General features: G+C 34.8%; 1 protein-coding gene across 8 annotated transcripts in view; it reads right to left on the bottom strand.

Annotated features, from left to right (window-relative positions):
• Positions 1-26,459, bottom strand: part of CACNA2D1 (calcium voltage-gated channel auxiliary subunit alpha2delta 1) — a 364,493-nt gene that overhangs the window by 106,044 nt on the left and 231,990 nt on the right. For all 8 annotated transcript variants that reach the window (XM_074538787.1, XM_074538781.1, XM_074538782.1 and 5 more), the window contains exon 7: positions 7,342-7,473. In XM_074538787.1, coding sequence (XP_074394888.1) covers positions 7,342-7,473 — 132 coding nt within the window. The remainder of the gene's footprint in view (positions 1-7,341; positions 7,474-26,459) is intronic.

The following is a 26,459-nucleotide window of genomic DNA, read 5'->3' as shown; positions in this document are numbered from 1 at the left end:
AAACAGCCTCAAGTTGTGCCAGAGGAGATTTAGATGGGATATTGGTAAACATTTCTTGCATGAAAGGGTTGTGAAGCTTTGATACATGCAGTGCAGGGAAGTGGCAGTCACCATTCCTGAAAGTTAAAAAAAATGTGTGGATGTGGCATTTGAGGACATGATTTAGTGGTAAAGGTGGTGGTGGTGCTGGGCTGATGGCTACACTTGATGATCTTAAAGGCATTTTCCACCAAAAATTCTATGAGTATGGTTAGATGCAAATCATGTCAGTTCCTGTTCCTCCCTCCCAGATTTCAAAGGAAAAAAAAAAAGCAAACAACACTCAAAGAGGCTTATTTCTACGAAAAAGTAGAAGTATCTGCCTCACACACACTAATTGCACTAATTGATAATTTATAAGCTGCATTACCAGGAAAGTGTTTGTGATTTTACTTTGTTTGCCTACTTTAAAGGCTCCTTTAAATGTTGAGCTGTTAACAGGAAATAACAGCTATAAAATATAAAACCTTTTGCAAAATAAAAGTGACATTCTCAGTTTTGCAAGGCTTTTGATTAATTTTATATGGATTTTTTAGGCTTTCCAGTCTCTCAGTACCTGCTTCAGTAATTACTTTCTCTGGAGAGTTCAATATCATGGCCACAACACTATTGCTTGCCATTAATTGCTAACACAAGAGCAGCTGTGCACAGCAAGTTCTTCATTTTGAGAGATACCATTTTATTTTATTAGAAATTGATTTTTAAAGCTCTTCTATTATTTATTTGTCTAAGCAGAGAATGCTCTAATAGCTAAGTGAAACTCGATTCACTAACATCTGGAAACAGGTTAAGGGTTTATTTTTTGGGTTGGTTTTTTTTTTTTGAGTGGTTGTTTTTAAATGAAGGATAAGAGATAATCTTTATTCTGATATATCTGTTCTATCTATATTTTTAATCCCAAATTTTGAAGACTTTAGGGACAAGATTATTTTTCTGGAAAATCATCACTGAAGTGCTACTTTCTTTATGTGTTTATTTTCCATTTAATACCTCATAAGATCAAATTCCATAGGAATTCTCTACTAAAATACTAGCATGAGCAATGCAAAGAGATTTTTTCTAATTAATTAAAATTCCCATCATATTATACATACTTATTACATAGATAAATAAATGAAGACTAAGTAGAAGGGAAGTCTACAGTAAAGAAAGGGAAGAATGCAATGGCTATTTTCACTGTACTCTTCAGTACTGATATGACAAACATCCAGAGGAGATTACCAGACCTGCTGATATTTAAAGAGAATTTAAATATGAGTTAACATAAATACACACTCAATACTAAAAGAATTACTGCTATGCATACCCCTGGCTTGAATAGCTAACCTTCAGAGGATCACTGAAGAGGACATTTTATCTCTCTATACCTGTTTCTTTTATCTGCAAAATGAGGACAAAAGGATGTTTTTATTAGTTCTTTAACCAGAAGTGTTTTGCAGATGAAAACTTGTGTTTTATATGCCGTGCAGCATACATCTGACATGCAGCTTAGCACAAAATAATCCAGGTGTTTCTGAGAACATAAAGTCTCCTGGAACAAAACTGAAGAACTTTGCAGTATTTAGGAAAGAAAACAGCATTGAGTGCTGCCCATTGGGAAAAGCTGCCGTCACACGTTGTCCCTTCAGTCACACCATGGGGCTGTCTGAAGAATTCCAATAAAACTCTGACTTACCCTGTTAAATAACACAGATACATCTTTAGGCTGAGGGAGCTGATGAACTTACAAATCACATATATACATGATTAGGGCATGATCAGATATATTGAAAGTAAGAATTTTTCTCTAATACAGGTCATACAGGTAAGATCAAATGAAGAGGATGAGTATGCGTGTCGAGGTGATGTGGTAAGAGAAGGGTGTGGAGCTGCAGGTTGGACTCTGCTTTCTCCTCTGTGAAAGACTCCCAACAAAAAGCCTCTACGAAGTCTTTTTGTGGAGAGAAGTCACAGATCCATGCAGAAGCTTGGGAGACTGGAAGACATACCTTTTGCCAGAAATGCCATATCGTGAACACAAGCTTTCAGCTGAACTTCCCATAGGCCCTTGCTAAATTTCCAATTTATTTTTGTTATGAATTGACTCAACTTTTCGGATCTTGACCAAGTGTGGCACATCCTCACCTTCAGACCTTCGGTCACTGCCACAGACCAAATACTGTCCCAATGTGCCTAGGTTCAGCATTTCCATATAAAAGATGCTGAATCTACTCATGCATCACAATGCCACTGCTATGGATATTTGTAACCCACTAGCTGAAATCTGAAGCTATCAGCACTATCAGTCTCTCTATCAGTATTACCCTTTCTAAAATAACCCTTGGGAAAATTATTATTTAGTGTACTTGCCCGAGAGAGCTGAGTCAGTGTTGCTGATCAAACAGCTTTTGCTAAACATTCATCTAAATCAGGAATGTGTTTTCATTTGAGTAATCCTATGCAACCAATTTTTCTTAAGTAGATTTATTACTGTAGCTAGAAAGCCTGCTGTATCATATTTAACCACAAATAAATGTCTGCTGTCTGTAAACCAAAAAAAAAAATCCAAAACAAAAATACCCCAAAAAGACCCAACAAAATGAACAAAGGGAGAGATATCTGGGAAAAGGCACATAAATACAAAGTTGTTTTTAAAGTTTGTCTAATTAGTATTTGCTGCAGTGTAAATAGTATGCCTCCCACTGCAGTATTTTAATGAAACATTGATTAACAATTATAATCCTAATTATGCCTATAATTAAAAAAAAATTCATGATTGAAAGAGGAACTGGTTACCTTATACCTACACTTCCAAGTAGTCCACCAGAAACATTTTATTAAATCGTCCTTTTAGATAGCTGCTTTCTAAAATCCAGCATTCAAATTACCTGGATAGATGCCTCACAAAATGTAAGTAACTTAATATCTGTCATATCATATTAAACTACTTTAATTAAATTAATTTATTTTTGAGCAACAGATTGGACCAGTGCTCTGTGGTTAATTATAAATTAAATCTGAAACATGATCTATATTAAAATACCATGCTGTCCACACAGCATAAACAAAACCCTACATGTACAAGCCCACAGTCAACAGATTCAATATTTATAAAAAAAAAAAGAAAAGGTTTTAATTGGATTGGAATGAATTGCTAATGTCAATGATCTTAATAAATCACTGCCGGATTACTGCTTTTATTTTGAAACAAAAACTACTGAAACCCTCTGTATGGACTAGAATTAGTCAAGAATCATCTTAAAATGACATTTTAAAAGCCAATACAGGGTTCTGGAATTAGACTTATAAAGTCAAAAAATTAGGCAGGTAGATGTACATCTAGTGATACTAAGGAGAAAGCAATTGAACATTTAAAATAATTTGGGCTCTCTTGCCCTATTGCAGGAATCCAACTTAGTGACTCACAATTTTGCCTAAGAAACTCCTCTGGTTTTGTTTACTGTTTTCATAAAACTGAATTTCAGTAGTGTTTGCGTAAAAGAGTCCCACAAAATACATTTCAGCTTCCTTCCGCAACACTTTTGAAAACTGGCCCTGACTCTTGAGTTATACATTAATGATGGAAAACTGTCTGCTTGCAGGAAAAAAGGCTGGAAATTTCTAGTATTATTAAATAGTATTAATAAATTTAAGTTACCTAAAATTATTAAATTAATCAGATATTTTTATAATAAATTCAATGAATTGACAATTTTTTGAGTCTGTTCCTTTGTTATAGCAATTTGATATATTTTAACTGTAATTAAGAATCATTAAATGTAATTTAAAAAAATCATAAAATACCCAAATTTTGTGCAATTTTTTATTCTATATTAAACTGGCCTTTCTACACTTGAGGGAGTCAACAGCTCCTCCCAGTTTAGTGTCTCTGGAAAACTTATTGGTATTCCTTTGAGTCCAGTTGTTTAAACATTCCCTAACTCAACCCTCCTCCACTGGGAACAAGGTATCCTTACTCCAGAATTTCCTTTTGATTGTAGAGGCCTGTGAGTACTGAGGGCTGCTCTTAAAATGGATGAAAGACTAATTTGTGATTTGTGCCTTTAAACATATGAATGGGCATATATTACATCCTTCTTCAAAGTTTCATGGACTTTATATGCTTTTTTTGGAGCTCTTTTATTAAATTGCCTTTTACTTTTGAGTTCTTCAGAGCTCATAGAGTAGCTAATAGAAATCTCAAAATTGCTCTTGGCATCTTCTATCAAAATGGATGATTGCCAATAGAGTAACAGAGTTTAGCAATCATCTTCAAAAATATGCTGCCATTGAAGCTGATGAGAATATTGATAGCAATGTGAGAGACTGAAATGGTTAATGGCTTAAACATGCTAAAATCCTCTAAGAATCTTTGAACAGCTGCAAAGGTTCTCCATCCCTGTACACCAAAGCCCATCTCTCCCCAAATATGCCTGCTCACTGGAATTGGGACTGCAGCAGGAATTTGGGATAAGATAAAGGCAACACGATGGTCTCACCACCCCAGGTCTGGGGAGAAGAATGTACCCACAAGTGATGGGGGAAGAATGGGGTGCTGGTGGCTCAAACATTCATATTTTACACATTCTTCCTTCTCACAGGGCTGCTCATAGAGAGATCCCTTGATGCTGTCGGTTATTATGGTGAAAAGGACAGCCTAAGGGCAGAAGTGATGCACCCTTTGCTCATGACTCAAAACAGTGGGAAAACATCAGATAAAAAACATTAATACACAAAAACTCCGTTTGAAAACATCCTTTGTAGTTTAGAGGCACTGAACTTTTTTTTTAACATGGGAAGAAAGACTGGGTAAATATGTTCCAGATAATAATGAACAGCCTTATCTATGCATTTTAATTTTGGGTTTTGATATTTCCAAATTCTTTCACAAATATCATCACTATGGAAAAATTAATCATTTTGAAACAAGCTTTCCAAAGGCCAATATAATGAAGCAATTTTTTACAATTTATAATATAATTTTCAAAATGTAAACGTGAAAAGCATCCACTTCAGCATATGAAACCTAAATTAATTTTTAGAACATCTGTTGAGTCAGCAAACTGAGAAAAAGTTTACAACAAGAGAGGAATGGAGAGCCTTGCACAAAAGACCTATTATACAAACCTAAAATGTAAAAGGCTTTCCATTTTGAGCTACGATGGGAAGCAGATGCACAAAACAGATATAACCTACAGAGTACCACACTACACTGTGTATGTATGTCCAGCATTTAAAAAATGGAGAATTACTTAGGAATTTATGAAGTTCTGTTCTGACAGAATTTGACAGCTGTTAAATACTTAGCTAAGGAAGAAATAGCAGGTGTGAGTATCTGGGTTTTACATTCAATTTAAAATTGTGTTTAGGTGAAGTATATACAGGTAACATTTGTACCTGCAAAACAGAGAAAAGCTTCTCCCATTTTATACAGGTGTTCTAAGGAAGAATGCATAGAGATTTTCAGGCTCCTATGTTGTGTTGGTGAACAAATGGATTAGACAGGTTAGCTAGATTTTAGAATCTAGTTTTAAATATATGGGATTTATTTTCAAGTGAAAGATTTCCTAGAGATTGGCTGAGAGATATATTTAGAAAAACATTCCTTTTCAGTACTAAAAAAACATCACATAGCCCTGGCCCCACACATGATGATAGATACCAAAAGCATTGGAAGAGTTGGAAAACGAAATAAATAATAAATATGCATTTTCAATATTTTTTTTTCTGCAACATCTCCCTGTATTTATTTCATGATCATCCAGCATGACAAAACAAACAGGATTCAAGTGCTATGAAATATTCTTCCTGTAAACTAGCCTGAGGCAGTTTCTCTTCCTGTGCTAGCACTTGTGCTAATGATACAATAACAGCTTCAGAATAATCCCTTTCGCCCTCAGAAACACAAACAATCTTGTATAAACAGAAGAGAAAGGTTCTCAAAATTCTTCCTCAGGCAGTTGTAGGCATACATCAACATGCTCCACACAACACATTGTTGTGTGTGTAGTGGACACATTATTCAGGCTTTGATAAAAACATCACTTAACAACAACAGCAGCACAGGTCTTGCCATAAAACAAGGCTTTCCTTTACATAGCAAACAATAAAAATCAAATTCTGGCTACTCATTATCTAAATTCAGTAAAATATATATCTATTTAATATAATTATAATTAATATATTAATATATTATAAAATTAAATATAATATAATATAATATAATATAATATAATATAATATAATATAATTAATGCTGGTTGAAGTAATCAAGTTGAATTGACCTTAGCTCTAATAGCAAAGATGTACCTGTCAAGGGTTGTGGATTTTGAGAGACATGAACATGGCATGGTGCACTCACATTTTCACTGAAGTTAAGCATGACTATATGTCTAATTTCCACATCACTATCTTTTAAACTAGACAAGTACAAAAAGCTCACTTGCAAATATTCAAGTGATTATTTACACAAGATATAGAAATTAATAGAAAAAAAATTAAAATCTTCTGCTTTTCAAAGGACATAATCTTCTGTACTTTTTACTTAAAAATATACTTATTACATATTTCACTCCCAGTTCCTTCCCTCTCATGATAGCTTTATGCCAGAATAATTTTACAGTCCTTGAGTGTGTAGTCCTGATATAAAAAAACAGTGCCTATGTAAAAAAGTAAGTTTTAGTTATATTTCACTGCTCGTAGATAATTAAAAATATTTTCAATGCAATAAATGGCATAGGGCAGTTGTCTAGTGTGGGGGCACAGGGAATATTTCTCTGTCTGCTCTGGGGGATCCTGACTGACTTTGATCCTTTCATGGAGAAAGTTTCCTAGACTTCAAGATAGATTAGAATCCACAAAAGTGTGGGATAGGTTCTAGAGAGGAGTGTAGGTGTATCACTTGGTGAGAAATTTAGGTTTTGGGGTTTTTAGTATGTTGTGGATGGAAGCAAGATGGAGAGCACAGGGTGTCGTCCCAGGTTTCTTCTTCATGGTTCTTCTTTCTTCTTCATGGGTTTGGGTGGCATTTTTTAATGGGGCAGAAAAGTCCCCATTGCAGCTCTTTGGGATCAGTTATTGGGTTAAAAGGGAAAATAGTCCAGGTGTCAGTTCTTAATTGGATAGTTTAGTCTTAAAAGACCTTGTAACAAGAGATTGTTGGCCATTTTGTGCCTTCTAATGAAAGGCTGCCAAACTGACAGTAGTGAGGCTGTTTCACTGATAAGAAATAATAAACACCTGAGTCCGAACATCAAGTGCCTTCAATCCAGACCCAGAAAAACCAACGACTGGTACCCCCACAGTCTAGGACAGTTCAGTTACCTGGGTAATACCTTGCCAGGCCAGTGGCACTGCCAAAAACCTGCCATAATAACGTGGGGTCCTCTTCCCGGTTGCGCTTGAACACATCATCCAGGGCCGCCGTCCAGTTGAGTTCATTTAACACAATCGTTGCTGTCAAAGACAAAACATATCTGTTATTAGAAAGTCACATCCTAACACAGCAACAGCTACAAAAAGCAAGCTGGAACATTAAGAAAGTGCTAAGATTTAATGTAACTAATCCAGAAATTAAATAAGAAACACACTCGTTTTCCTTGGGCATTTTCTTTAAATTCCTCACACTATCTTCTTCCTGTTGCACTATTTGCATGCCATGATCCTTGGTTTGTTTGCAAAGACTATTGTCACCCTGTTCTTCTAAAGTTCTTCCAAAGTTCTTCCAAGTCTTCTAATGTTTACATTTTTGTAATGAAGTTTCTCATATACTTTTCATGTAAATAATGATTGTTTTGCATTCCTTTCTGGAGGAGGAGAGAATTGATGGACTGTTGGTTTGGCCAGTGTGGTTGGAGAGGTGGCAATTTCATCCTCCTATCCAGAGTCACTTTTGGAATTCTATAAATATCGAGGTCCAAAAATAAACGTGCCCATTTTTGCCTTGGACACCTCGGTGTGTGAGTGTCACTCATTTGCGAAAGACAATATCTTCTAAAAATACTTCTGTTCTGAGATGTCACTCTAGTTGTACTTCCCACCCACAGAGAAGACTGTTTACAGAAGAAAAAATGCTAGCTAATTACAGTGTACTGCAATAAGAATGAGTAGAATGACATCAACAAAAGTAGGTATAATATAAACATAACAGAGATGTCCCTTTCAAAACGGATTATATGGGAATAAGACACTGATGAGTTATTGCTGCTATTAAGGTGGGGCTGCATGAACAGCAGTGCTCATTAGCACACACTAGAAAGATCTTAATATTCATAGATGTAGGCTCTGACAGTAAGGACAGAAAAGTGAATGCTAACATTTATGAGTTGGGTCAATTAACTTAAAATACAAGAAGAGTCATATTCCAGCTAAACAGTATGTTGCCAGTTAGACAGAAACTTACATTCGTAAAGTTCTCCTGTACTGTTTTAATTAATCAAATAGTTTATATAATGAAACCAATATGGAATATTTAAACATGTTCTATACCTTCTTTAGAAAGACCTATATTGGGAAACTTTAAAACTGAACATTAAATGATCAACACTGTTGCACTAAAGAATCAATGTACTAGATTCAGTAATCAATAAAATTGCATTGTGAAACAAAACACCTTATGATAAATCATGCTTTTCACATCAATCACTTGTAAGTATTTCATTAATTCTCCTCCCTCCCCCACCACCAGTTTTAGATAATTTCAAATGCAGAGTTATTTTTGAAAAGCAAAGGCTTTTTGATGGTTTAGTCACTAATTATTTCTTTTGTGTTGCATACTGGATTGTATTTCTGAAACTGAAGCATCTAGTTCAGCAAGCCAAGAGTGGAAAGGAACCTAGAGGAAAAAAAACGTTGAAAAGAGCTAAAGATGTAGGTATAAATCCAATAAAAACTGCCACTTGTCAGAGATCCTGCTTACATTATGGTATTGCACACAGGAAAGAAAATTCATCTTTTGTAAATGGGCAAGTCAAGCTGAAATAAAACCAATTCACATTTAAAGGGCCTGAGTGGCATTACAGAGCAAAATTTGGTATGTAGGTCTACATTCTAGCCCCCTGCTACACAGGAAAAAAAAAGATAAAAATAAGGATGGTATGAAAGTTAACAGTTTACAGCCCATTTCCAAAGTAAGGCTCTTAAAAGGTACTAGAGAAATGAGATCACAACATTAAATTTTACAAGGTTGTTTTTAAAGGTTAAGGAGAAAATTGCTACACCATGTATTTTGCAGAAAGGTTTATCTGTTTTTTTTTTCAGAGTAGTTTTAAGATATTACCCTCTCAAGAGACAGCTTTCTGAAGAAATATCAAATTAAATTTCCAGCTCTTGAGATTTCCTGTAAGCAATAAGCTTTTATTATATACCTCTCTTTTTGTCAAGTAGATAATTATAAATAAATATATGTTTATGTAAAAAGAAAAAATCCCAAAGGCACCATGAGATATTAATTATAATTTTTAAATGATTACTGTTCAATTACATCTTAGATCCCGTTTGACCTGCTGTGTAATTAAAGATTATGCACAGACTCTCTAAATTTGACTTTGTGTCAGATCTGGCCTCCAGAAGTGGCTCCATTGAGTCATTAGAAGCTCTGTCACTTAGGCAGACAGGATATTTTCAGCTTGATTTTGTTTCTTTTCATGCTACTGTTTCCTGTTTGGAGGGACAGGTATCAATGCCTTCACTCCTGTGACCAGTGAGGGGACTCAAGAAGAAAACAGGGAGCTGTGTCAGGGAAGGTTTAGGTTGGGCATCAGGGAAAGGTTCTTCATCCAGAGGGTGGCTGAGCACTGGAACAGGCTCCCCAGGGATGTGATGACTGCCCCAGCCTGACAGAGTCCAACAAGCATCTGGACAATGCTCTAAAGGAACACAGGTCCTGGAGCCAGGAGCTAGGCTTAATGATCCTGATGGGTCCCTTCCCACCTAGTATATTTTACGATTCTGTGGTTGTAATATCACCCAAAAATTATTGCAAAGAATTATATCTGTATACACAGACCTCTGCACATTAACAGTCATATATATGCAAATATATATATCAAATAAATACATACAAAAAAAAAGGAGATGGTCTACAGATAGTAAAATAACTAAATACAGAAGTGCCAAATCCAAAAACTAGAACTGATATTTTTTGCCCTTTATTAGACTAGTTAAGATTAGGCTATAAAGTAAGAGATAAGGATTACTAGATCTTGTGTGTATTATTTGTGGGGAAGTGATGTTCTTCAGTGAGATTTAAGAGTTTTATGATTTTATTTATGTCCCACTTTCCCCTTCCTCCTCCTCCTCTATAACTTTCTCCTGGAGATAAATACAACAGCCTAGAAAAAAATCTGAGAATCTGCAGCAAAGGGAAAAAAACCCAAAACCCTCAAATGGCCCAAGTAATGAAGCTGGAATTAAAAAAAATAAATACTGTTGAATTCAAGAAAAGTTACAAGAACAGAGCATCTTAACAGAAAGAAACTGTAATAAATATGGAAAAAAGGCTACTAACAGTTTGCAATATATTCTGCAATACTGCAGATATTCCTGCACCCCAGAAATTCACAGATAAGTTATCAAGTCTCTGTAATTTCTGTAATAAACAATAACACATGACGGGCTCAACATATATCACCTTCTTCTTAATTTACTTTCTCATTATGACAAAAAAAATGTATTTGGAACAGAAACACAGTTTATTTGGTGGGACTGATACTCAAAAAAAAGATTTTATGTTCATCAAAATAATAATTCCTGCAGTGGTTTGCTATTTTTGTTTTTTTGGTTGGGTTTTTTCATTATATCTAGAAGTATACTTGATATAGAATGCACCCACATCTGTGTTAACTAATTCAGTAATTAGTAAATGAGGAAAAGGGTGCTGGGAATTTTAGTTTGAATAGTTTGTTTTTCTAAGTGTTTTTCCACAGCTTCTATTAATGGTTTCCTTCTGCTAAAGCATATGCCCTGAACTTAAAACAAATGAGCAGTAAATCAAGTCCTCTTTTTTCCCCCTTTTTTTCTTTTTACAATGCAATATAACTGGTAATAGACCTATACCTCAAACCAATGCCTCTGAGTTCTGGTTTAAAAGCTAGAGCAATGGATTTGAAACTTCCAAAGAACAGCAAGGAAACCCAGTCCTAATAATCAAAAAAACTACCCCTCAAATGATTCCTTATAAAATATCCTGACTCTCAATTGATAAAAATCAAAGGTGTGGTACTTTCACTAGCTCGTGGTACAGAACATAGCACCTGTCAGAATACCCTAACTGGAGAAAAAGTTTATATTGACCTCATTTATGCAGTGAAAATTTAGTGTTTGGGAAAAAAAAAGCATTTTACTAAAATAAAATGTTTAGAGGTGTTACAGTCACACGTCTGTATATCTGCTTGTCTTTCTTTCAGTTAACTTACATGCAGGAAAGAGCTCTTGACTGATAATTGGCAGAAAATCTACTTGGAAAAAACTCTCCAATAAGCTTATTTTCAGTTCTTCTAAAAGCAGTCTTTGAAGATGACTACTTCAGAGTACATCAGCTGCTACCTTTCACATGCTACAAACAAGATGAAAAAATAAAATTCATCATCACACAATATGAAAGATCATTCTTTGTGGCTAATTTCACTGAACTCCATCCATCTTTTCATTTTTTCCTTCTTCTTCATGATATGAGGTTTAGGGGCCTTAACAAGGAATAGATTCAATTTCCCCCTACAAATGCAATCAATAAAAAATAGGGAGCACTGCTGTACCTTCTTTAAAAGAACTGGAACACGCTTCTGATGATTTATTCAATGTGGAGGCTCTGGCCTGCATGCAAGACAGGGAACAACTTTATGTGAAAAGCCTGAGAGTTATTTCCTATATCTGAAAATATGTGAGCTGCTGTTCCCTGATGTGGCAGCTACACAGACACTGGGGAGAGGGGAAGGGAGCTCCTTAGCTGTTCATTATTCTTCTTTTAATGTCTGCAATGTATTACCCTTCCATACCATGCTTTATGAAGTTGACCCATTGATTTCTTCAAAGATAACACTGAGTAGTAATTGTTATGATTTAAATATATATTTTCAATCAATTATGGTATTCAAAAGTGGGTAAAGAGGGACAACACTTTTGCAAGTGCATATTTTTGTATATATGTGTGCAAACACAGATGCTTCCATCTGTAGCCATGTTCATCAGATAATAAAACTATAATAAACTCTACTGAAGGTATAAACTATTTTTTTATGGCTTGTGTGTTTCACTGATTTTTAAAAATATTTAATTCCTTCATGTTGATGTTCAATTACACAGAATTTTATTCACTCCACTGTCACGGGAAAGTTGCACTTCTGTCTTCTCTTATATGGGACTTAGAAGAGACATTTTATGTCAAGGTACTTTTATAATTGATTTTAGCACTGGCTTATCCATATGTGTGTCTTTATCAGTATATGCGTATACATCTATGTACCCACAAACACACGAATTTTCTACATATCTCCCAAATATAATTTGAAGAACTCTTCTAGGAGTAACTCAAACTTCAACTCTTTGAATTTAGATGTGTGTTATAAGTCAGTTTCTTCTCTCTTTCAATAGCAAAAAGGTAAGGAGAAGATTTATAGTGGCTTCAAAACAAACATTTTCTCCAAGGTAAATGGTCCTTTGAGAAACTCGAATTTAGACATTTATTCTATTTATACCAAAACCATAGGAAAGTGTCCAATTCAAAACAGTCATCCAAAGAAATTTTACAGCTGATTAGAAAACAGGTATAGAAGAGGAACAGCAAAATTTCTAGAGATAAAGGAACTGAGTAGTATCCACCCTCTCCTTTAGACTCTCAAATTTTATCAGAACAAGCATATACAAATGCCAAGGTAATGTATCCTTTTCACTCAAAGCAAGGAAGGAAAAGCAAAAATAAGTCTTTGAATTTAACAAACAACCACTGTTATACAGTGGAATTTCCAACTGGACAGTTCATTATTCAATCCTCTTCTAGATCTTGCAAATATTATATTTCTTCAAATTTGCTACAAAATCTCACTTTGAATGAAGCATATTAGTTTGAATGAAGTCCCTATCCCACCATATCATAATTCAAAATTACTGGATAATCAGAACTGTTTGGATAATATGCATTTAATGGTGAATAACACCAAAGTATTAAAATACAGTTTTAAATACATGGAGCAATTATTGATTAAAATAATTTCAAGTTCTTTAGAGTAGATATTTTATGCTCACAATTAAAGCAAAATGATAAAATGTCATGTACTTTTTTTTTAATGAACAACTTCTCCATGCCTCATTAGATATTTGACATTATGTCTCAGACACTTCTATAAATAATTCCATTAAGAAGTCACTGAAGTCTAGAATACTGTTGTGTCTCTGCCAAATCAAGTAAATTAATTGGCAATGCTATATGTTGTCTGCTGTCTGGCTTTGCTGCCATATACTGATAGCCAGAGAAGCACAGGAAAATCTTATTAAAATAAGCAACAGCCAGGAGAGGGAAATGAGAATAAAAATGTCAAGAACAGAAGATGGAATTATGCTTCTATTATAATTCAACAAAAAAGAGTTAATACAATGCAGAGACACAGATTCTTTAGTACAGAAGTTGTTTATCTGCAAAAACACAAAAGACAACCATATTCTAAACTATCAATCCTTTGCTGGAAACAGCATTTGTGCATCTTACACGTTGTTGCCTTGCTTCCTCTTATCTCAGAATATGCCAGGATGAATTTCAGAATGAAAAAATATCCAATGTCAACTACATAGTTCTGTAAGGTTATCTGGGAAGATGTCAAGAAGACAAAATGTGTGAAAAATACTGTTCATTAGAGTGGTTCTACAGGACTTTCCAGATTTTGTAGAGATATGCACAGTTTAAGAACATGAAAAACCCTTATTATTATTATAGAAATAATTATTATATTATTCACTGTTACTCTCACAGAATACTTGAAAGTAGAGTCACTATTTGGAAATAATTCCGTCTTTAAAAAAAAACCCAAAACCAAACCACCAGAAAAAATACAAACAGATAAATATGTTGTATTTTAATGGAAATATAAGGGATTAATTATCAAAAAACTACACACATCTTTCATATATTAACTCTTCTCTTCCTTCATTTGCTCTAATTTTTTGTTAGCATTTCAAAGGATATCCTAGTGACATTGAAATTAAAGTAAGTACAGAGATATGCTTGATCTTTAATGAAGACTTCTCTCTCTAAAAAAAAATTAATTAGGTGTTAACAAAACCAAATAAAACCAATCAAAAGACTGTCTAAAAATGCTGTTCTAGAATAATTTATTAAGTTCTGTCATTATTCTGCCACAGTACCATCACTTCAATAACTTTAAGAGCACCTTAAAAGATCAGTACATCCCAAGCAACAGTTGAATTAAGTGAAAAGGAAAAGAACTAGGAGCAGACAAACTCATGCAAAAATGCTCTCTTACTTCATGCTTTCTGCATTTTTTAAACTATTTGGCTGTTTTCTATTACATTTTGTTTTAATTGTTGTCTGGAAACAGTTAATTCAGAACTGATGCCATCCTGTTTGGTTTTATGTAGATCACATCTTAAAAAGTTCTTACAGTTTTTCTTACAACATGAATATCATCTACTAACATTTCCCTCTTTCCTCTCCCAGCCATGGCAAACTGGAAAGCACACATATCTCCAGCAAAACCAGAGATGTGGTAGTACAATAAATAAAGACCACTCATCATAGTGCTTGGGATTCTGTAAGTTTGTTTCATCCATCATGGCAACGACATGAACTGCAAGTGGACAAAATGCTGAAAATGGCCACTAAGATGGGCTGTGAAGAACAGAAAATCTGTCCTCTGAAAATAGACAGAGGTTCAGTGATGCAAGCTAAAAAATGAGTCAGAAAGGAAGCCCACCCTCAAAAACGGTATATAAGAGTAAGGGCAGAAATGGCACAACAAAAGAGTAGAAAGTACTTGAGAATAAATTAGGAAAAGCAGTTAGAAAGTATCTTAGAGCAGAATGTCCTAAAATGGTCTTTTGTTATGAGATACCAGCAAACAGCCCAGATCTGTTGAGACTGAGCTGGATCACTTTAATAAAGGAATGACACGAACTAGCTAGATTAAGAATTGGATTTGGCAAGCAAAAAGCTGCCCTACTCTGATGTGTCACCCTTTGTTACAAATAAAGAAAATGTCTGTTTAGAAGCTTAAATTTAGTAACCACAAAAATACACTTTTATAAAGCACTAATGGCAGAGCAAGAATTGGAAGAAAAACCACTTATTTATCTCTAATTAATGAATATTAAATGGTTTAAAATAAACTATGGATATCTATATTGACTTCATATATATTTCTAAATAGATTACATACATATATATGTTGTATATATTATCAAATATAAAAATCAATTATTAATGATTTTCGCACTGTAAAATTATTTTCCTATCTAGGTAATATATGGAGAACACATTTTTAAAAATATTACAGTAATACAGAGGATTTGGGTAATGGATTCAAATCTAATCCTCATATATGTGAAATATTAAGGAATAGCAGGGTGGTTTATTTTATTTAAAATATATCTCTGGTGACAGAAATCTAAGACACACCAAATGTGAGGGGAATATAGTGCACCAGCAGGAAACGTGAGAAAAATGAGGATGAGACAAGGCCTGTTCCATCACCTGAGCTGGTAAAGATGTGACAGCTCCTGCTCCTCATCAATATTCCGATCAGCTCATGGATGAGTCTTGTGAATTAAAAACAATGAAATTTCTACAAACATTATTTTTTGTTGTTTTTCTTCTTGTTATTGGTCACAGGTTGGTCCAAAGAGAAAGCAGACTGACATTTTCTGAAATTCAACTACTCCTCTGTCCAATAGATGAAAATCTTTACCATATGCAATTGCATTATGAGTTACCAGAATATAAGAACAGAAATTGTAATTCTTGGCCCTAGCATCATCATAGGTATTGTACCTCCACTGGTGAGTGTGGTTTGATGTTGTTCTCCAGATTATGTAGAGGGAGCATGAATAAAACTCCTCTCAAAGATTATGGGGCCATAGAGCATCAGAAAGTTGAAAGTGTTTATACTGCCTGCATAAACAGAGGTGCTTCTTGCTCTGAAGACATTTCTATTTCTTGCTATAAAGATTTTCCCTGTCCCTTTCCAAAAAGAAAAACATATTATTTTTGTTTTCTTCTATAGAGTTTACACTATGTGGAAGGATACACAGGCTCCCAGTCCTGCTCTGGATGCCAAGATGTGTTCCAGTGAGTCCTGGCCTCCCTGAAGAGGGAGACAAAAATTTTACTGCCTAGGGAACGGATTTCATCCCCCATCTTCAGAACACTCTAACCCTGCACTTTTCAGCCACTCTTTCTGTACATTTTGTCAGTCTGATCCAATAAGCAGATGACAATATTAAGAGTTGGGGCTTGTTGCTTTAGATGTTTTAAGAAAATTAAAAAAAAAAACAAACCTTATAAATCACTTCATAAGAATCTGAATGCCTTTGAAATAATAAAAAAAAAAAAACTCAAAAGGATCTTTGAGAACACAGTAAGATTAAGCTTCTTTGTAGTTGTTTTTGTCTGCTTCCATGTCATGGGTACTCTCATGAGTATATATTCATCTGAATTTTCTCTATTCGCTGCTTTAATCACTCAGTATAGAAGTTCTTTGTTCTACAATGTCCAGACCCCCCCAAAAAAAAAATTAAAAACTTGCTTGCTAAGGTCTCCTTCTGTTTAATTTACTTTGTCAATGTAAAACCACAGGACAAGGCAGTAAAATTGCAGAAAATTGGAATGGGATGAAGAAAGACATGTTATCTTACATCTACTTTGCTGTTTAAGAAGAAATTTTATCTTTTCATAAATACCTACCCTAATGGCCTCATGTATACTACATTTTAATTACTTTAGCCTCCTATATTTAACTAAGGCACATAATCCTTCCTGAATGAGTAAATAACTGCATAAACAGATCTTTTAAAATGAGAGAAGATGCTTAGTTTGAGGTTTCTAAAGGCTTCTGTATGGATTGTTTCCAGTACTAGGGAGTGAACAATATGCCAAGGAAATAAAGACACAGCTGGAGCAATGGCTATGGAGTAAAAAAATGCATAGGGAAACAAATTAGTTAAGAAGATAATATACAAAATCTTGAAGTCATACAGTATTTTAAGCAGCTATTTTCAACTGAAGTCAGGGAGTAAGGATACAGGATGTCACATTTCCCAGGATAAAGGAGGAGGCTATAAAAGTATGAATCTGGATTTAAAATAAAGTGTAGCATTCATATGACATAGTGAGATAAACCAAACTTCAGACTCATTCTTTTAGGCATTTCTTCACATGTTTAACTTTCATATTTGATGAATGAAAGAAGCAAAACTGAATGCCAGCAGCTCAGCACCTGCTAAATCCCACTGTGCTCTGACACTCTGCATCAGTTCAGGTTGTACTCCAGGGAAAGAATGGCCCAACCTGCTAACAACCCATTGCAGCAATTGTTTCAAAAAATGAAGACCTATTTTTTTTTCATGTAACTTTCAGGAAAACAAACAAACAAGCAAAAAAACCCAAAAACCAAAAGAACCAATGAAGCATAAGGAAAGCTTCTTGTAAGAAAGTCATTATTTTGCTTTTCTAACAGCACCCTGGTTTCAGAGGCTTCACCTATATCAGCCTGAAGTGGCAGGACAATGGAATCAGATATGTATATTGAAAAAGTTGCCGCTGGGATTACAGTTTTCATATAGAGCATTTGGAGATTTTATTTTCTGCTGCATCTGCCCTGTGCTGCAGCCTCAATGTCCATCACAGCAGGTGTGGGCAGGGGCAGTGTGAGAGTGCATCTTCTCTTAGGCGGCATCACAGGGAAATCCAGCTGCACTCTCTGAAGGCTCAGCAGTGCCAGCTGCAGTAACTTGGGCCAAAATGTTCTTACAAAGGGCATTTCTGATCCGAACTACAGTCCTACCAGGGACAGATCCAGCTGTCATAAAGCAAGAGTTGTCAAATAAATCAGGTAGCTGAGAGTGAGAACAACTTGCTTTCCAAAGGCAGAGAAGTTCACAGTCAACTGGCAACACTTAACTTCGTACTCTAGAGTGTCACTCTGTCTCATACACACTGTCACAGCACAATTTTCAGTTATCTGTAGCAGCAGATGTATTTGGAACATAGGAATATCTTCTATTATAACTGCAAGGATAGTGCACTCAACTTACTTAACGAGATGGGCCTGAGCATGATAAAAAAATTGAAAATATGTATTTTTACAGACGTACAAACAAACTGTAACATTTAACATTGAAATTCTTATCTGAAAACCAACTGCTTCCATGATAAAAATATTCTGTCAGAATAATGGTCAGCCTCCCACCTGTTGCAAGTGGACATATTTTCACTGAAGCCACTGCTATGTTATTCCAGAGTGTAACATGAAAATGAGACATAGAAGGTTTTTTTATTTCTGATCTTCAGGCTTCCTATCATTGGCAGAATGCAAAAAAAAGCCAAACAAACAAAAAACCCAAAAAACAAAACCAACCAACCAAAAACAAACAAAAAACCATCACCACCAACAAAAACAAACACACCAAACCCCCCCCCAAAAAAACAACAACAACAACAACAACAACAAAAATAAAAAATAAAAAAAAAACAAAAACAAAAAGACCCCACCCAAAATAACCCTCAAATGATTTATTTTGAAGTCAGGAAATAAAAAAAGTCAAAAACCCTTATTTTTATTAAAAAAATATATACATATTTTTTCAGAAACAAACAAAAAATATTTTATTCCTTCAGCTCTCTACATGAGAGAGACAAAAAACTGTCAAGATAAAAATATTCTGAATAACAAGCTCCTACAAGCTTGCTTCAGGGACAACATTTAAAGAAACATTGTAGGACTAGCCAAAGACAATCTTTCTTGCAAAATGAGATTTCAGGTGCATGACCCAGTGAGTAATCACTGGGTATCTATCCCTTGTCTCCTTTCTTGACAGCTTATGCCACAGAACGGCATAAAATACTGTCAAAGGCATCCAGTTCACACTCAGTGACAACATCCAACAAACTGAAAAAACAGACAAGTTATCCATCATCTGCTGAGGAGAGCATAACCCCTAAGGCAAGGCAATGCAAGAGACAAATGCTGCAGCTCTGCAATTTGTCACAATTAATTAGTTCATTATTAATGTATAATGATTCAATTTTGTTAAGCATGATCTAATCAAATAAGTAGAAATATTTCATGTCTTGAAAATTCTAAAATGAGAATTAAGACCCAATGTATTAAGATGAACATGAGCTGGGGATTCATCATGAGGGAAGAACTCAGCAGCAAAACAGAATTTCTAGCAGAGTTCTGCCATATCCTTCAATTCCCTACTGTTCTCCCAGTTTTGGAAAAGTAAAAACAACTACTCAACATCCCTCTGCCTCTGACCTCTCTTCCCCTGTTATCAGGGAAGATCAAATTAAGAACTAGTTTTGAAAACTGAAGGAAACTTTACTGACTACAAATGGAAGTGCTCAAGGAAAAGTGGTGCAGAAATGAACCTGGTGCAGAAATGAAGAGCCATTCATGAAAAATCAGCTGAACAGGTGTGTTCTGTACAGATATGTATTGAGAAACCAAAAAAATTAAAATAATTTTTTGGGAGATCTATAATTGAAAGGAAAAAATGCAATGCTTTGAGAAAGTAAGTCAAGAATAATACTTATGAGGCAACCAGAAAGGGTTTGATAAAATTACCTAAAAAATTAGCTCAAATTATTCTGAAAGAAAATGGGAAATAAAACAGTAACTCCATACAACCAACTAAAACTGAGCTACTCGCAGCGGCACAAAAAAACAAAAAAAACCCAAAAAAACTTTAAAAAATTATGTATTTTGTGCTATTTTCCATCATCAATCAAGCAAAGACACATAGAAATTTATTTTAAAATCATAGCTACATAATTTGCAGCTAAAGAAATTTTAAATGTTCAATCTCATCTGGATTATATATTAAATAATTTTGTAAATACATGATAAACATATGTGTACCTATGCATATAATATATGTTTTCAAAAGCAGTCAGTAAGCAGTTCAATGTATGGATGAGACAAAAGATCAGTTCTTACCCTGGAGTAGGAAGAAGCAGAGATAAACAACTACTTAATTTTGCCTCAGGTTGTGTTCAGCCCTACTCTAGGCTTTCATTAGCCATTCCAGCAATTTATATTTTGCTCATGATCTTACTTCATCTGCCTAGAGCTTTCAGTGTTTGCATCTATCCTTTAAGCAGAAGATAAAAACTTTAAAAAAAACCCCAAAAATACCAAACCAAATCAAAATATAAAACCAGAATGTTTGCTTGCTGTCTCTGAAAAAATGCAAAAAACCAGGGGAACCATTTAATTTTTTAGAAATTTTTGGGGTTGAAATCGGGACATAATTCACCATTCCATCCAGTGGTTATATTCACTGATTTAATGAGCATTGTGTTACCCTAAATAATGCAAATAATGCATTCTTCAGTGGTATCTCTTAGTTAAAACTGAATCAACAGATACATCAGCAACATAAAAATACAGATTTAGTGATGCGAGTAATCTCCCTGATATTAATGCATGTGGAATGCTAGGTGGGAGGGTTTTCCCTCCAATATGAGTAGCAAAACTGAACACTAACACTTTCAGGCACTATGTCAGCACTGCTACCCTTTAATTATCTGTTAGGTCTTCAGAGTACATTTAACAGAAAAATGGGCCAAAGTTCTACTGCAGAAACTCTGGATTCTCTTCTTTACACTGCCATGGAATCATGGAATGGTTTGGGTTGGATGGGGGCCTAGAAGATCACTGGTTCCATCCTCTTCCATGGGCAGGGACACTTTTTCCACTAGACCAGGTTGCTCAAAGCCCCATCCAGCCTGGCCTTGGAGCTTTTCCAGGGGTTGGGAAGTGTCAATGCTCATCTGCCTCATGGTTCAGTTTAGTGACTTCATGGTGACCCCCAGCACTCAGATAATATTTCGGTCTCTTGAAAGTTTAACTGCCACAATGCATGAAAAATGCTAATGGATCACTCATGAGAGACCATGATCAAATAACTTATCTGAGCAAGCAGCAAAGAAATCTCAGCACTGCTACAATTTTAATCTTCAAGGATAAAAGATGAATTTAGCTCATTGACAATCAGTCCCTTATTGAGAGTTCAACAGATTTAACTGTATTACCTTTTTTTCCTTTCTCTGTACTTCTGTCTCCACATATTGGTGATATTTGAATTATTTTCAGTTGTCCATACTAGTGTTAAGAAGTCAAACCAACTTTCAGAGAAGTGAGCTTGAAACATGAACAGCAAATAAATTACTTATCTGTGCCATAAAGAACTGATGCACTTTTGTGGAAACGGGCTGTGTCATTACAGTTATTGCTCCAAAAATCCAAAATACCACTCCCTCTCCAAACACAGAGAGAGATGCTGCATTTTATAACAGGGAATTTCTAGAGCATCCTTCCAAAAGTCTCTGGAGCAGCAGATAACGTGGTAGAAGAAAGGCAGACAATCATTTTAGTCAATATTGTCTTGTGACTTTAATAACATGGAACATCTTAAATTTCTTCAACTCCACTGAAACAAAAGGTCCAGAAAGATTTCTCTTGTGCTTTCCACTCTCTAGTCAGTACTATCAAACAGTGTATTCTTGCAAGACAAAGGATTCAATTATTTATAAGCAACGCAACAAAGAATTGTCTAAGATTTTTAACTCTCAAGCTGTGTCTTCAGCTTTGAAGATACTCAAAACCCATCTCGGATTGAAGTTGAGCCCAGAATTTCTTGAACACAGCAGATGTGACTTTCTGCAATAATGTCACTAAATATATATATATATATATATATATATATATATATATGGCACTGAAAAGAGATGATGTGGAGAATAAGAATGTGGATCTTCCCCTTCCAAGGATGTAAACAATATTCTTTAAAAAATCTAGACCAAAATACTTCCTTAATCCCCTTGCACTTTACTGTGACTTGCAATAATTTACAAAGGCTATTCAAGAAAGAAGAGAGAACTAAACATCTGCCACAAGGTGACCAAATAACAGCAGATTTCAATGAGAAACTTAAAATCACAATAAAAGAAACAAATACACTAACATAGCATTATTCTTATTTACGTGATCACATGCCTATTGCAATGATCTCTATTTTACTTATTTTGCATATTCCCATGTTATTCTTGAAAGAACCCTATTTTTAAATTTTTAAATTTTTTTTGTGCCATTACATTGTACTTTTTTACATATTGATCGTATGCATTCAGCAATCTTTCATTTATGGGTCAGATTTCATTTGTCTCTGATTTATATTCATCTTATTCTAGCAAAAAGCTTTCACTTCTCTTGTCAGTTTCTATTGAATGTTTTCATATTGATCTTTTCAAAGTTACTGCTTTCCAATTCTGTATCATTTTCACCGGTATCATGTTCATTTTTACATTGAAGTCATCATTTTGATTTTCCACTGCTTTTTTCCACACTATAGCCATTCTGCTGCTAAAAGCACTTTAAACACTTGATTTTGACATTATTGTTATAACCTCTCAGGAGGACAATCCAAAAAACTAGTGATGACTTTGTTCACTGTCTTTTACAGTGCTAAATTCAGAGTGCTCTTGGATGATACCTTTCTACCTTTACACCAAACACTCTCCCCTCTTCCAGGTAACACACTGATTCTGAGGAGAGGAAAAAAAAATCCTAAAATTTTACAGTAGTGTAACCTTGTCACACAGACACATCTGTCACACAGAGCTGCACATCTGTTTTATGCTACAAGTAGGCTAACTGGCTTTTTAAACTTATTTATGAAGTCATTACACAAGCAAAAGTTTCCACAAAGGTCAGGAAATATGGCTCAAAAAATAATTGATGCTTCTTCCCAAGGACTTCATCTCCACACCTCTTCACTTCCACCCACCTCAGTGTAACACATTCTTCTTGTGGCCTGAAAATGCTGATTCTGACTGGTTTCCAGATCTGAGCCTTAAATCTTCTCAATTCCACTTCAGACTAAGACAATTAACAACTGTAGCAGTGCACAGCAGATGTGCAAGCAAGCAGCACCACAGGTGTAAGAAGGATGGAGGAGGTGCCACCCTCTCTGGGTTATGACCATTGTGGTGACGCCTTTGAGGGACAGTAAAAAAAAAATTCATCCTGGCTAGATATTATTACTGCAAAACTCCTTTTTTTACCATATAATAAATGTCAAACAACAAAAAATAATGACTGGCATTTAGAGGTTGCTACAGTGGAGAAGCTCTAGCCTAAGACATAACTGCTGTTTTCTCAATAAAGGAAATACGTCACCAAATTTTCTGCAAGTGAATACTGAAAGACTGCATCAGGGTTTCATAATAATTGCATTACAGAGTCCAATATTTTAAAAGAAATCTATCTATGTATTTACTGAAAGACAAATTATTTATTTTTAATCTAAAATACCACAACAGAACATTTTCTATCAACCAATTTGACCTCAAATTGTTTAATTCTCAGGGTATGACGCTTAGTAGCACACAGCATCTTGAGATGAATTCTTGAGTAACAAATAGAATAAACATAAAATTTCAGAAACATAAAATTAGCAGAAGTGAACAAAAAAAAATGATAAAATTGGAAAATTAATGAACAAGCAGGCAACTCTTCCAGGTCACATGAAATCTCAGAACAGTGGAACATTAGGGAGCAATCAATTTTCTAGAACAACAAATTTCAGTCTTGCTGATAGTCAAAAATGCCTTCCTTCAGCCAGAAGTTATCTATGTAAACAGAGTCAATCTCACAATTAATCTTATCAATTAATGTAATCAATATTTCCCCTAGCAAATGTATTTAAAAAAAACTGTAGAAAGTAATTATTCACAATGAGGAAAAAAAACAGTACTCACTGGGCTACATTAAAAACATATTTAAAAGAGACACAGAGAGAGCCACCCTGATTTAAGAGTTAAATAGTTTGATTCACCATGATTGGTGACATAAATGCAAAATTACTAAATCATTTTATTTCATACACTATAAAATGACATAATAAAGTAAATTTTCTTTATTTCTCATAAAAATTAACCTCACTGTAAAGTTACTGGGACAATTGGTTCCACTTTCCCAAAGCAGCCACCCATTTGTACTTCTTTGGCTGCGTGTTGCACTTTAAATTGACATTATACAGTAATATAAGGCTTAGGTGCAGGAATGTAAGTTCTAAATTCTGTATCTGCACACGCACATCAGGAGCAGAGTTTTTTGTGGGAAACATAGTAATGCAGCTACTTCAATCACCATTCTTTCAGAATATAATCAGAAAATTATCAAAACGAGAAAAACTAATCAAAGACCAACAAAAAAAAAGAAAAGAAAAAAAGGGACTTGGCCGAATGGATCTAGGAGAGACTTTTCTTATTTTATTGCTTCTTCTAAAAAAGGTGATAAATAGACCAGTGTAGAAATTTTAAGCTGCTTTTATTCCTAATGGAGCACTGTTTTCATGTTTGAAGGTATTTTGCACTGACTTGATGTACTAGTAAGCACTCTGTATGGTTCAAATGATCCATTTATAGTGGAACCTGAAAACATTCATTTCCTTGCTGAAACTAGCACCAGAAGAGTATTTGAGCCAATTTTCTGCTTACTTGCAGTGAACATGCTATTTGTTACAAGGTGGCTGTCATTACTGTTACATACACATTAAAGCACAAAAGGCAGTTCCTGTTTTTTCAGAAATTTCAATCACTGGTGATCTAAGCCACAGCATTTCCAGTAACTTTAAAAGGGGAGTTTTCTTCATAAACAATCTCTGTACATCTCTGTCCAGAAAATAAAACAAGGAATCACCTCTTGTAACAACTGTCTACATTCACAGAATTTCAGTTACCCAAAACCCACACAGTTTTCTTCTGAATTTGTTTCTGATTGAAGCCAGCTACAGATGGTAATCTATATTAGGTACATATATATGGTATATATTTAGGTATAACGTGTGCAGACGGTATAACTCCTGGCTGAGAAAACCAACCCTTAGATTGGAAATGTCAGTGAGAGCAGCGATTAACATCAGGCTGGAATCACAGGTGTGATGGAAGGAAGGATGAATGGGACTGGACATAAAGCTGCTTGTAGTGGAACAGCTAAATCAAAAAACTGTGTGGTGCATTGGCAATCAGGAGAAATGAATTAAAAAAACAAGCAGAGAAAGACCAGCTAGTGAAAAAGCAACAGTATAAATCTGATGTCTTCAAAGATACTAAGGAAAAACAAGCAGCGGCAAATGAAGAAAACAGGAGAAAAATGGACAGTTAATTCAAAATGGGTGGATGATACTGTAATTCCTCTGATACTGCCCAAGACAGCACGTTCAGTATTTGAGACAGATGTCAGGATGATATATGTACATATTTAGTTGAAAGGATGGGAGAGAGAATTCTGGAAAATCACCCTAACATCACTAAAAGTCTTTGGAAAGCTGTACTAGAGAAAATAGGCTTACTATAAGTTCCACAAATCAGTTAGGCTTCCTGTCTTCTGGGAACTAAAATATATAAAATTGGAGAAGACCCCAACAACAGCAAAACAGAGATTACTGATGTTTTTTTCATGCTGGAATAAATAATTAAGCTTTGACCTCCTTCACATTGATCTAAAGCAAGTGTCACAAGTGACAAAAGATGCTCAGACAAGTGATGGCTCAGGTAATCCTCAGAAAGGAACCTTGTCCACAAAGGAAAAAACGATGGCCCAGATAACAGAGTCATCAGAGTTTGCTGATGTCTGACCAGAATAAGCAGAAGAAACATGTGGGTGAGAAAACATCTCAAGAGTTTACAAAAAATCACTGAGAAAAGCAGGGTCAAAATTTATAAAATTTTTCAGCTAAAAGAGAAGAGATGTGAGACACTTGTGCACACACTTAATGCAAAAACACATAGAAGGAATTATATAAGGAATTATATATTATATTATCAGTAGAGGATAAGTAATTGAATATGGAGAACATGAAATATAGCTAAAATTATGACAAGTGCAAAAGAATATAAGGTTATAATGCAGCAGCATTAAGTGACAAAACATTAAAATCTTTATTGATTTTTGCATTACTAATCCTATTCTGAACAGACAAAGCAAATATGGCTTCAAAAACCTATTGACACAGAGAAAAAAATAAAGGAAGGAATATGAAATACAAAGACATTAACCCTCCTCAGGAAGCACCTATAATTTCAGCAAATTGAAGATATATTAAGGGTATATGCTAGCTTTGCTTTGAACTCTTTCCTGGGAGTCTTCCAGTAGCTACTGTTATTAAAAAAATTTCTAAATAAATGGGTGATATTTTCTATTTCACATTTT

The sequence above is a fragment of the Zonotrichia albicollis genome, chromosome 4, assembly GCF_047830755.1.
Source record: "Zonotrichia albicollis isolate bZonAlb1 chromosome 4, bZonAlb1.hap1, whole genome shotgun sequence".
Taxonomy (NCBI): domain Eukaryota; kingdom Metazoa; phylum Chordata; class Aves; order Passeriformes; family Passerellidae; genus Zonotrichia; species Zonotrichia albicollis.
The sequence above is the reverse complement of the archived record's forward strand: the minus strand, read 5'-3'. Positions and strand labels throughout refer to the sequence as shown.